Source organism: Cuculus canorus, chromosome 2 (genome assembly GCF_017976375.1).
Source record: "Cuculus canorus isolate bCucCan1 chromosome 2, bCucCan1.pri, whole genome shotgun sequence".
NCBI classification, from domain to species: domain Eukaryota; kingdom Metazoa; phylum Chordata; class Aves; order Cuculiformes; family Cuculidae; genus Cuculus; species Cuculus canorus.
In genome coordinates, this window is record NC_071402.1 from 28381292 (window position 1) to 28395576 (window position 14285).

The following is a 14285-nucleotide window of genomic DNA, read 5'->3' on the forward strand; positions in this document are numbered from 1 at the left end:
CAATTTAAATTGGAGTTGTTATTATTAATTTATGTTTTAAAACTTTTGACTATGGGAAATAAGCATACTGTACTATAAAAACTTACATTGCAAATAGTACTGACATCATTAATTGCTGAAAAGATGTACAAAGAAGAAAACAGTAACATTCAACAAAATAAAGGAATTGTTCAATTAAACATCCTCTTTTGCCACTGAAGGAAACTTTGCTGTTGACCTTAGCATAGCCAGCTGTTATTTTAGAGACATTTAAATACTGCTTATGTGCATTACAGTATGACTTCACGGGCAATCTTACCTGTAAAGTTGTGGTAAAAAAAGTTGTGAAGCATAAATCTGTAAAAAAATGTGCAGTGCATTGTTGCATTGCTATTCTTTTGCTTTAATGCTGTTTTAGTTTACTCCGTAACATTAAGAATATTCATGATACTGATATCTATATGGGAAATATTTGCACATATATTTTATGAATGTGTTTATGATTCAAAAAATTATGTTTCTTATGTCTATAAAATTAAAAAAATGTTTTAATGAAGCAAAATAATACAAGTAGTATGGAAAAAAAAATTGTCCCACTCCCATTTCGTATAGATATTAGACTTGCAGTTCATTTACTTCACTGATATAAACTTAAAACTGCATAAAATAGAACAGTAAATTTATTTTATCTAATGGGTTTTAATACTAAGTGTCAGATATGGTTTGAATACTCATTTCCCCAAAGGAACTTTGCAGCTTGACCTTTAGATTTTATTACAATGGACTACCATCCCACAAGCCTTTTTAAAGTAGCATAACACCATCTGTTGGTACATTATCTATTTCCTATGTAAATGCCTTAGAACAAACTTTTAGTACTTCTAATAAGGTAATTTGAAACAACCTTTTGGGACATTTGAAAAAGAGTAGTGCTGATTAATGTATTGTTGTTTAACATACTGTTGGTATCTTTTTTTTTTCTTTTTTTTTATATGTGACAACTTGTAATGTATGAATGTGCGATAGAAGGCATACTAAATAACCAATATTTTTTACATTAGTTTTATAGTAGTATATAGCTTCCATTTGTTTGAAATGCTGAGAATGATTTAACAGTTTATAAGGATAAATCCCACATTACTGTTAAATTTTACTGATATGATTGCCTCTCTTTTGAAGTACAATTGACTGCAATGATATTCTCAGAGCCAAAAGAAATCTGTGACCATTACTAGTGTTGAGATTTTGCTGTTTGTAGGATGGTGATAGAAGTAGTGAAGCAGTCATAATGAATTTATGATGAAATGCAACACTTTGGTTGTTTAGCATATGCGTGTGAAGGGGACATAGGCCTTTCTTTTGTGGACTCTAAAGCAAAAGAAACAGAAGTTAAGCTGTAGGATCTAAGCAACAAATCCATTTTCCCTGGTTGGTGTTTAGTTCCCTACTTGCTTTTAGAAGCAGTGAAATAGAAGAAAAAACTTTGCACTGCAATACTGTGATGGCAAGAATAGTCAAAATAAAGCTAGCAATATAGATAGATTAGACCAAATAATCAGCTGGCAGGTAAAGTGCAAAGCTATAGAGATCAAATATGCTAACAGTATAGAATGACATAGTGGGGTAATCTTCTGAAGTGTGATGAAAGAATCACTTGAAACTCTTGCTTTCCTTGATAAATCACCAAATGACAGTTGCATTTATGTAGTGTTTCATATGTTCCAAGTCCTGTCTGGATGCTTGTAATGCTATACTGAGTGAAGTTCGTCAGCATCATTCATTCTTATTTTTGCCACCACAAAATCCGGCTGATTTTTCCAGGAATGCCTAATGGGCCTGTGGCTCAACCACAATTGTTCTGACTCCAGCCTTATTAGTGCGTGTGTGTATGTGTATGCCAATCACCTCGATCGGGCCAGTGGTGTTATGGAATCCACACATCTGAATGAACTTTATGGTTATATATAATAAGATACAGAAAATAATAACAGAAAGAGGAAAAACTAAACCAGCAAAGACCAAGGATATTCCAAGTAGGAACGCATAATTAACCTTTCAGTAGATATACAGAGAAAGAGAAAGGAAGAAAGAAAGGAAGAAAGAAGGAAGAAAGGAAGAAAGAAAGAAAGAAAGAAAGAAAGAAAGAAAGAAAGAAAGAAAGAAAGAAAGAAAGAAAGAAAGAAAGAAAGAAAGAAAGAAAGAGAGAAAGAGAGAAAGAGAGAAAGACATACCCCACAGTATGACAGCTGTCAATAAGTAGACTGTGATTCTTGCAGTGTATTCCGGAAGTCAGACTACTTAGCTTTCAGGCAAAAAGTTGCATTGTTAGACCCAAGTTCTTCCTTAGTTTGAGATTCATTAATAAAATATGCCATTGAATAGGTATTATAGAGAGTTCTATAGACAATTAATTTCCTGGAACTTATTTTCATTTTTGAACATTAGGACTTTTTTCCCTAATCTTGCAACAGTCTGCTAGATAAGCTGTTGTCTCCAAGACTATCCTCTCAAGTTTTACTTTTTTAAATAACTGTGGGTGACTATTGAGAATTACTTATTAGTTTTTCTGCTTTGTCTTGTTTAAAGGAATGAATTACTGAATGCCTCTTGTATATAGTCTCTCCTTCCTATAAACTGTTTCTTCATTTCATTTTGAACAAGATAGTGTCTATTGCTCATGAAGGAATTTACTCTCTTTCCTGCTTTGTTCAGTGTAGCACAGTGGGACTCTGTTGCTTCTTATAGCAAACTATCTGACTTCTACTGCATAAATACTAATAATTAGTGTTGTTCCCATGTTCATATTCCCTGAGTCCTTTTTTGTCTTCACGTTAGTAGCAGTGTCAGTGCCTTATAGGCTGAAAGTTTAGGAGGCTGTTTAGGAATATATGCATGTGGGCATGTTTTTCCCCCTAGATGACTACTGTTCTTCCTGTCTTGGAATGACACTGGGTACAAGTATGTGAGTTATAATACCAAATGAAGTCTTTACTTTTCCAAGAAGAAAGTATCTGTCTCAGAAAATCAGTCACTATAAACATAATTTGTAAGGAGTACATGCTCTTTTACACCTTCCAGTCCTGCTGCTTTCAAGGTCCATTGATTTTTCCATGGGCAAGTGTGACAGTAAAGCAAAGGATTTGGCATATTTTAAACTTGAATTACAAATGAGAAGAAATCCACAAACGGTTTGGAGTATATTTTGCCTGTTTTACTTTTGCCACTTCTTGGACTCTGTTTCAAGTCACTAACCAGGCAGAGCTTCGGGCCTCAGGCTGCAGTCTTGTTTCTTGCAATGGACATGCCTCTCACTTGGAACAGGAGCTTCCTTTTAAACTTATCTCAGTTGCCATACACTTGGCATGGGGAAATTCCAGATCCCTCTCTCCTTGACTTCATGTAAGATGAGACATAGAACATCATGTATTAGTAAATCTGGGTTTGTACTGTGACTTATAATATACTATTTCCCATACAGTTTGCAGTCAGAACACATCAAAAATCTGTAAGCTTATATATACTAGAACTGTGAAGATGCCTCAACTAATTTTGAACTAACTACCTAGCTGCAGCAACACCGAACACAGTGACGCCTAATTTATTCTTTTTGTCCCGCTGTCAGGTCAACTCTGCCACTTCTAGTACTGCATCTGAGTATTTACTATAGTGCAGTCTGTAACCTAGATATCCCACATACCTTTTTTGAATTATATAGTCCTTGTTACAAATTCTGTAATCTACAATAAAAATTACAGTCATTAATATGTCTAAGACTGTGTCAATAAGATATTCAAATTGTTTTTTGGGGGATTGACACAGTAATTCATGAGAAAAGAAGCTGATAATTTTCTAGTTTAGGTCCTTGAAAAGCTACATTTTACAAGATGGTATCTTAAGGGTTTTTTTGGCATGTTCATAATGGCAGTGAAGATAGTTGCTTGGTTTTAAGATGATTCCTTCTGTTTAAGATCTTTTCCACCCTCCTATACAATTTCTAAGAAGTGGATATGTTTGTGAGTTTCAAGGCATTCTAGACTAATATATTCTGAACATGCAGGATCTTTTTTAGTTGTTAAGGATTAGTTATCTCAAATTACAGCCACAGGTAGCAAGCCAATCATAACCATTAAGCTATTATGTTATCTATAATAATTCTTATTTGCATTCTGTAGACATTTCTGGTAGACTAGATTAGACTCTTTTGTACTATATGTTCTTGTTATATGCTTTTTTGGAAGTATTTTTCTCACTAAATAGATACCAAACACAATATTCAAATTCTGTAAATTCACATGAGTGTCTGCTGTTAAAAAAAGAAATTACCAATGAAGAACTGGTCGTGTTAGATATAAGAGGTGGGGAAACCAGCAGAAGGTTCCCTATAATGCTCTGTATAAACACTTCTGTCCGTGTATCTGGATATCGAGTTGTTACTGAAAAGTCAGTATTAACTGCAATAGTTAGATCTGTAATTGAAATAGACCATTAGCCATGATAGTTGGTCTAGATTATCAGGTTAAATGGATATTAAATCTGGACTTAGCTTATTTATCCATACAATAGTAAAAGTAATCAATTTGTTTCATAATTACATCAGCACTTGAAATGCTAAATTCTGTGGTGATCAGTGTAAGTCAGATACTTAAATGTAAGCTTTTTGAAAATATATGTCTCCTGAATTACTCAGTCATTTAAAGTCATTTTACTTATAGTGTCTTTGCTGGAAATGTATTTTAAAACAAAGGTATTTTGAAATTATGAAATTATGAAATCACGGTTTTGCTCAATACAAATAGGAATTTTGTTTGCATGATAAAAACTAAAAAAGGAATAGGAATACATGAATAATAATGATATGCAGCTGCACTGATGAAGGTGTTTATGAAATTGTTTTGATCAGTGCTTTATTAGACTGCTTGATTTACTAAGCTTTCAGTTTCATAGAACGTAATTGTACTGTAGTTTATACTATGTAATGTCTTTCAGGAAGATTAATAATTAGTTGATAAGTTCTTCTCTATCTTAGAAATGAGTAAGCTCTCTGAAACTCTGATTATCCTCATAATATTTTTGCTTAATTTTTAATGATGAGATACAGATTTTCTTTGTTCTTAGTAACAGTTTGGTGTCAACACACTGTTTTTAAGACCACTCTTTCTTCCCAGACTAGCAAGGATCTGAATGATTGAGATCTGTTGCATCTGTTTATTATGCTTTAAGTTAGCCCGTGCTTTATCCTTTAGAGAAGGCATAAGACAGCCATGTGACAGTCAATAACCAGATGATACATATAGCATAGCATTAATAGCAGTTAAAAACTAAAATGAAAAGATCTTTCCATCATGACGGAAAAAACTCCAAACCCTAGGCAGCTGCTCAGTTACATCCAAAATCTGGAAAATGGTACAGCTGGTGTGCTGAGGTTTCATGGACTCTTGCAGAACTGGCAGGTCCCCAACAAACTCCTAGCATCTCTGCAGGTTCTGTTTATCTATATCCTTATAATTACAAAACAAGAAGGTGGAATTATGGTGAATAGTATTTTTCAGGTGGAAAAGGTGTGTATAAAGCATGGGTTTGTAATTTAAAAATGTATAGACAAATTGAACATAAGCCTTAATTCAATTAGTGAGAAAGTATTTTAGGCTAATTTTATTTCTGTGGAGTTTGGATTTGTTTGGGTTTTTTTGTTTAGATTTTTGTGTTGGTTTTTTTCCCACCAAAAATGAAATGTTTGAGTGTCCTTGTTCTTCTGAATTGCTAACACTTTTCAGCTAAAGTCCAGTGTTTGTTAATAGACTGACAATGGGAACTAAATACAAGTCTAGTGCATGCAGATGCTTAGAAAATATAGATTTTAGCTTCTAGTTTCCTGCAGCTTAATGTGGACAATGAAATGATATTAAATAAAAGACTTTTTTTTTTACTTTATTTAAAAAAAATTTGAAAGAGTGACTCATATAAGAGAGCTCAAACACATAAAAGACTGCTGCATAGGGGAAAGGAATAATCAGTTCCTCTCACCCATTGCAGGTAAAATGAGAAGCTACAGGCTTAAATTATAATAAGGGAGATTAAACTCTGAGGCAAACTTCACAGCAGTAGGATAGTAAAGCACTGTAATAGAGGGGGAAGTGGTACATTGTTGTCCAGCTGTGGTTTTTTGTGGTTACCATGGGAGGTCACTATGGCTGTCATTTTGCTGCAGAACAAGAAAGTCTTGCCCCAAAATTTCACTTAAAGTACCAACATTTTATCTTCCTAAATTGTTTAAAGTAATGGGATATAGCAATGATTTTGAGGTCTGTGCAAATAGTCTCTGTTGGCATCCCACCTATTGCACGATAGATGGATCTACTTCACCATATCCTTGTTCCAGGACGCATAAGTTTTTCAGGATGATAGGTGGCTTGCCAACACTGCATTGGCATTGCTGAAGTTCATTAAGGCAGAGAGACATTTAATTTCAGTAGAGGGGGAGGGGAAAATTCTCATCAATATCTTTAGTCGGTTGCCTGAAAATATGAGGCTGTGAATAAATTGTTTTCCTTTGTTCTGCTGTGGCTGCCTCATTGTGCTTCTTTTCCACTTTGTTGTTTTTCCTTTCATTTTAAAGTCAGGCTTCTCCTCCATAGTTCCCAGCACTTGGAATATGTACAATAGAACATTAGTAGTGTGCTACTAAATGCTACCAGCTCTTAAGCATTCACCAGTTACTAGTCTTTGAGGTCAATTTGTCAAAGTTTTTAAAGAAGAAAGTTGCTTTCAGAGTGTCATCTGACTTGCCAGTATATTGGCTGAGTCTTGTATTTGCTATTTTGAAGGCTGAGGGAAGACCCAGATTGTTTCTTTCCTTTGTTCCTTTGTTCAGTGTTAGGGAATGATTATGAAGTATCCTATATTTAACTTATATTTCAGTCTTTTGAGAAGGGCAAAGGCTACACTGTCCTCTCCTGCTGTTTGTGAGCCACCTCTCTTTTCCTGTGCCTGCAGTGGCTCTCGGCTATCTACTCCCCTTTTCCCACAGACATTACTCCCCAAGCTATATTTTTTTTCTCTTTATTGCTTTTCTAATGCAGATATGTGAATGTTTAGCTTCTGATAAATTTGGTTACTTGTAACCTCATACCTCTGCCCCCTTCAGTTATGCCACAGCGAGGATGGATCTGAGTGGTGATAGGTGGCTTCACAAGCCTACAAAGCAATTTTGCATGCCCTTAGCACCTGAGAAAGAACTTAATGGTGAGCTCTGCTCTGTGTCTGGATACCAAATTCATGGTGAGAAGGTGACAAGAAGATGGCATCATTTTAGACAACAGTGACATGCTGCTCAGAATTATTTTTCTTCCCTGACTGATCATTTGTTTTAATATCACTGTCTTTGATTATTTCCCTTGGTTTTTGTGCAGTGACTTGAGAGGGTAAATCTCAAAATAACCCCATTCTTAAATATACATCTTGTAAATATTAATTAAAAGGAACTCTGCATGTTACAATGAAAACCCACTCCATGTCTCTTACTTCCATGGTCTTATTTCTGTATGTTGCATTGCTCTTGCCAACCTTCCATCTCTAGCTGGCCTTCCATAACCATCTTTCAGTAATGGATGGAAAGTAACACTTCCTGTGCCATGCATAAGTTAAATGATTTGTGTGACGACCCAAATCTAGCAAAAATTTAACAATCACAAGTTAACCTTTGAAGTTGAGAAGTTCAAGAAATCAGGAGCATGTAAAGTTGGATGTGGGCAGTGATAGTAGCTATTCATTTTGCTGGAAATAGGTGCATCCTCCTATCTATTAAACATAATTTTGTTCTTATTCTGAATGACTCCTGTATACAGAGATAGTGTGAAGGTGAAAGAGGTTAGGCTGGATCTTAATCCTCCCTGTACACCGAGCTGATGTTCACGATGTTCATACATGTTCAGTCAGTTATGTTATACATGCCAGTAAGTTAACACCATAGCAATGAATTGATCCATTTTGAGGTTATTCGCTGGATCTGGAAAATGGAATGCACCACTAATGTGGTTAACTGCTATGGAACTGAGTTCTGACTGGCACTGCAACTTAAACTTCAGGCCGAAATTTGCAGCTACAGAGTTTGGTGTTAGACTGTATATAAACAGTGTGTAAAAACAGAAAAAAACCCCAGAAGTGTTGTACAAAGCAGACAGAACCCACAACACGCTCTAAGGGGAGAGTGGGTGGATAGCATTCATTAATGTAATGATTCAGAATCCGTGAACTGGTATGTGATGTGTTTGAAAGAGGTGGCTGAACGAATCTGTGCATACCCTTTTTTTTAATAACAGAATATCATATCTGTGGGTCACAAGTACTTTGTTACTGGGGAGAGTGAAGCTGCAGCAACACAATTTAACTGTGTCTTGTAGAGACACAATATATGTACCTTTCATTGTAGTGAGTCCTTCCAGTCCTTAAATGAGAAGTGAAGACATTTTTAAAGATTTATCAGTGCTCCTATTGCCTTAAAAGTCTTACTCTGTGCTTTGTATAGGCTAGATTTTGAGAGTGCTTGGAAACATTAAGATAACTGCAGCTACTTGTTTACGAAATATTGCCTCAAGAGGACAGCATGTTTCAAAGGGTTTTTCCGAGTGTTCTTAAGATACTGGCTTTGATCCATAAAGCTCTCAGGTTATCTGGACCATACTTGCTCCATCAGATTTCTACACAATTAAGAGCATAAACAGTTGGCATTAAATCCATCTTGACCTAAAAAGTAAGATCCTTTTATGAGAGAGTTTCCTGTAAGTGGGCACAGACACTGCTGTTTCACTACTTCTTGGCCACCTGTGTTGCCTATAAGTCTGCTACTTTGATATTCTCCCCACCCTCCCTTTCATATTCTTCGAGAGACAATATAGTGTAACTGTGTGCCAGCTACTGTGGATTTATTATTTTAGTTGATGGATGTTGTTATGTGCCCTGTGGACAGTCAGTTCTGTGTGGCATATATTGTAGATTTGATATTTTGTCTGCTTCAAAAATTCTTGAAGTGCCGAGAAGAGCCAGGGTTGGGTGGTTAAGTGAGAACTTCAAATAAAGAGAAATATATGAAATACATTCTTGAAGTAGGCAGTTTCAGATAATAAAGAGAGCTAGGTCCTGGGTAGGTAACACTGTAAGCCTTACAACAGCAAAATCTTTAATAAAGGAGATTAAATAAAAGCCCTAAAGAATTTATTCCCTGAAAGAAAAAAAAAAAAAAACCAAAAAAAACCAAGGCCAAACAAAAAAAGCCCAGACTAATAGGATTTATGCTTGCTGAATTAGAATATTATATATGATACAAAACTAATTACTAGGGAACATTTTTTTATCTCTAATTTCTATTTAATAGCCACTGCACTTGTCATTGCAGGTATGGTTACAAAAGTATGGCTACCTTCCACCAACTGACCCCCGAATGTCGGTGTTGCGCTCTGCAGAAACCATGCAATCAGCTATAGCTGCCATGCAGCAGTTCTATGGCATTAATATGACAGGAAAAGTGGACAGGAACACAATTGAGTAAGTAACCAGCAATGAACTGCTCTTGACTTTTCTGTTTCAAGCAGGGTAAAACAGAACTGGAAAAACTTTATAATATATGGAACAGGGTAACTGGAATACCCAAATAGCGTTGCAGCATCAGATGGGGAGTTAAAATGTCTCTCTCTCCTTGTCTTTTCTATATTTTTCACCTTTTGTATTTCATGGCAGCAGGTAGTCACTGGCCTAACTGCTGTCTGCCTTTCAGCATGTGATTGTAAAGAAAATGTTTCGGCATTAACTACGGAAAAGGCCAAAAGGTTATCAATACAGAAGTGGAGAAACTTATTCAAAATTGGCAAGAATTCCTGAAATGTGTTACAGTGGATTCTTTTCTTGCTGGAAAATCTTAAGTGTAAATTTCCTTATTCTAATTTCAAACAATTTTAGCACACACCGCTGGCCCATTAATTTAATGGTTTTCAGTAACAAAAGACCAGGTGTGGCCATGCAATAATATTGGATTAATTTTGCATGCCCTTTGCAATTCTGAATTTAAGTCCAGCAGTGTCTGATTTTTCTGACAGACTGAGCACAGAGAAACTTTGTGAAACAGAGCTCTTAAGAGACACTTCCAAACAACTCTGCAATATGTCAAATTTTAAAAATGTTCCAGGGAAATGCAAAAAAAAAAACAAAAACAAAAACAAAACCAAAAACCTGCAAAAGAGTATTAGTAAAATATGAAATATGAAAACCTATCTGCTTATCTGGGACTCAGCTTTGAAGTGCTTGTTGGACCCATTCCAGTTAAATGCAATAAAGTTTACTGTATGGTTTTAGAAAAAGTTAGTTTGCTTGAAAAGCAAACAATAATATAGTACTGTCACTACATATCCAACATTTAGTTTATTTAAATATGTTTTGACTACTTTTCTAGAAGGCTTTCTTTGTGGGGGTAGGAAAGTAGGAAACAGGAGTGGAAATCCTCCTTCATTTTCCATTTACTAGCTCCAACCCAATGTGTCATCTTTCATTATTCTGACATGAATGATTTTTCTGTCATTTAGAGTTTAGGAAAGAGACTACCCAAAATGCTGGCAGGATTGGAAAAATCATTTTATTCCACTGGCACATGCATTATTGCATTGAAAAGCAATAAAGCAAAGCAGATTTTAGGGCTGCCCTGAGGGGAGGTGAGTTGATCACACATCCCTCAGTTTAGGAATTTAAAGGACCTTAGAACATGCAATGCAATAGTATTAAGTGCCTTGTGAGAGACCCATGCTCAAAAGTATGTTTATGATCCAATCTGCAGTGTAGAGAGGATAGGCTCTTCATACAGCTTTAGTGATGGATTCTTGAAAGGAGAGTGCTGCTATACCAGTCAGTAATAGTCTTTTAAAGACATATTAGTGGCAGCTTTGTAAGAGGCAATATATTTCACTAGAAAGAAAATAGTTTTTTTCACAGTTAGCAGTACAGAGAGGATAGAAAGTGGTAACCTAAGGAAAAGTGGAGGCCATCTCTTAGTTTATGATATCATCTAGTGAGCTGAAAAAAACCAAACTAACATAAAACTGTAATTGCAAAGGAAGTGCTTTATGTTTTCTCAATTAACCTTGTTGGCCAACATGTCAGCAAGATTGTCTCTATGTCTTCTGCTATGTGGAGAAAAAGGAATCTGTCTATGCAGCAGTGCAAAGCATTAATTTTACCATCTGGAAGGTATTGAGTCATCCAAACCTTTTGATGCATGATTTGCTTTTACACAGAAAGGTATATTATAGCATGGCAATTCTTAGGTACGTATAATTTTTGCTGGATAAATGCTGCATTTACTTACACATTTGGAGTTGCATTAACTTGAATCAAGTTGGGAACAGAACTGATTCTTAAAGACTTGTCACATTTGTATTGGTGTTGAGAAAAACTCATTAAACTAAACTGTGGCCTCATGGTACCATTGAATTCAGTTACCACTGAATATTATTGGGAGATGTAACTATATGAAAAAGATACAGTTTTTTTTTTTTTATTATTCATTTATGACGGTATTGTCTAACTGAAATAATTTTCCTTTTCATCTACACAGAAAGTATACATATGCTCTTTTGACAAGAAATATGTGACAGTTTGTAATTTGTTTCTCTGTGATAAATATGTTATAATTGCATACAATCCTGGGATTATAAAGAGTACAACAGAAAACTGATAACCAGTATGTTCTCATCCTGTGTGTGAGGATGTACCTGCTTCTCTAGCATGTCTAGCATGAGAAGAGATTAAAATGTGTTTCTTTGTCTTCAGAAGAACAATTAAAAGAAATTGTATTAGTAACTTGTTAAGAACCAATTTTAGGTATATTAACAGAGTAATATTGTCCTGCAGCAGCATCATCAAAAGTCTCCTGGGAGAATTTTGTGCTCTTAAAAAGAGATACTCCATGGATGAATATTTTTACATGCATAAATATTAACAGTGTTTATCTTCCCCCTACTTATGACCATTCACTTGGTTCTGCCATATTTTTTGTTTCCCAAGTGGCTTCAACAGCATGATACATGCTTATTGGTGGAGATAAGAAAGTGTGAGTGGTAGAAGAAGCCTTCATTATAATGAAATAAAAATATGAGGGATGTTCTGAATAGAAGTATCATGACTGTGACAAACCCCGGGAAAATAACTGTCTGATGTTTGCATGCGGTGCCACAGTATTTTCAGTGATTCATTTAGGCACAGCAAATGATATATTTACAAGGACATTTCTGAAAATGGATCCACTGTTGACATCCTGGTCTTTCACATCCCTAATCCAAACATGCTAAACAGAAGAACACTAGTTGCTTTCTTTTCTTAAAACTGCTATACATGTTTATTTCCAAAACATGTTTTTCAGTTTAAAGGGGTACGTCACAAACTTCTTGATATGCAGATACAATAGTTTTGTATAGGATACTGACTAAATCTATTCAATAGTAACAAAGCGTTCATTTTATTTGAGTGTCATCCTTTACAAATAAATGGCAAATGTACTTATTTTTATGCTCAGCAGATCTTCAAACCAAGTTTACTTCAAGATTTGTAATTAAGATGTAATCATATTTATGTGTGATCTTTGCTGTTTATATACTAATTGTCAATCACAGAGTAAGAGTAAACAGTAAATTTTGAGCTCTTGAAATAGACTTAGTAGTCTGTTTTATTAATAAATGTTTTTTGTACTAAAGCTATACATAAGGTCTGGTGCCCTCAGCAAACATTCAGTCAGAAGCCTTGCAGACAAATCATTGTCAGTAACATTATCTTACATCAGTCTTTGACTGCTTTCTGTTAGTTAGAGGAGTGTCAGTAAAGTCCTGTAACAGCAAAATGCACTAGGGAAGAGTAAAGATGTTTAGGAAACATATCTATCTCTCCTCACAAGAATTTTAAGGTTGTAATTCATTAGTTTTCTTAAACAGATGTCTGTAGTTTTTCCAGCCACTAAGTCAAGTTCCACTGAGTCAAGTTGGACTCTCCTTTTTTTTTTCCTTTCTTTTTTCTTTTTCTTTTTTCTTTTTTCTTTTTTCTTTTTTTTCTTTTTTTCTGTAACTCTATCAATCCCATCCTCTCTCTGAACCCACAACCACCAAAACCATTATGCAGCCTAAGCAGCGGTTTTGATTAGGCATAAATGTGGGGGGGCGTTTAACCAAAGGTGGGATTATTTGATTTTTTGATTCCGTTTTACACCAGAACTTTTTCCTGAAGGCTTAATAAAGTGAGGAGACAGAAAGAGATTCTTCGGCTTAATGCCCAAATGAAAAAGATACGTTTAAGCAATTGGCTTGAGTTACAAGTAGTTCAGTTTCTGTTCTGTCTCTACTGGAAGAGCATTACAGTTTTGCTGCATATTTTTTTTTAATCTTTTCTGATTTTCTGTGACTCTAAACTGTTTCCTCTTGACATAAATAGCTCCTCGGTTCTTAAGCTAAAGGAGCTCTGAGAGGAATTTGATGTGACATAGTCTACAGATAAAGTACATTAGTCACAATTAAGCCTCTTTATTGAGCACTGATAATATATTAATTCTAAGGGGCTGCAGCATAAAAGATTTCTACGAGTTCAGGAACAAACAGATAAAAGAGGCAAAGTCAATACCAGCATGCATCTTTTCTAAATGAAAAACAGTTATTTCAAAAAGTTAATTAAACTCCAGGAAGCAATGAAGAACATGGAAGACCATGATCATATGATCTTAAAAGCAGCTGTATTTGGAAGAAAATAGAAATAAATACTTTATGTGTCAGTTCCCTCTCAAACAGAAAAGTATGATTACTACTAACAGGAGTCTTCCTCATAGTGTGAGAACAATTACTGTTTAAAAAAATACTTCTAACAGATTAAAAAAAAAAGCAAAATATGTGTACCAGAAGTTGTTTATATTTTGCCTTATTTATGTACTAGAAAATACTGAACTCTAGTACTAACCATGTAATAATTTGTTTAGAATTCTGACAGCTAAACGTAACTTAGCTATCCTAGCTAAGATCTAGGTGATAGATCTGGTGGTGGTCCAACTCTTTATCTGCAAATTGCATCTTTCCCTAAATTTTACGTGAATTTCCTGAGCACTAGTGAACTGCTTTTGCAACAACTTCCATTTGATTTACATTGGGATTTGTATTGTATATGAACCACAGTTGCAGCCCTCGTGGAAGAACATTAGTGAGCCAGACTGCATGACAACATGGAACATCTGCTACCCATACAAACCAACGAGAGTACAAATATAACGTTCTTGATAGGTACATGCCACTTCT

At 35.1% G+C, this 14285-nt stretch overlaps 1 protein-coding gene across 2 annotated transcripts in view; it reads left to right on the plus strand.

Annotated features, from left to right (window-relative positions):
* The window catches only part of MMP16 (matrix metallopeptidase 16), a 185562-nt gene that overhangs the window by 70380 nt on the left and 100897 nt on the right, over positions 1-14285 (plus strand). Inside the window, exon 2 of one of the 2 annotated variants that reach the window (XM_009558042.2) lies at positions 9371-9519. The exons of the other annotated variant lie outside the window; for it this stretch is intronic. Coding sequence (XP_009556337.2) covers positions 9371-9519 — 149 coding nt within the window. The remainder of the gene's footprint in view (positions 1-9370; positions 9520-14285) is intronic. 2 annotated transcript variants of the gene reach the window in all.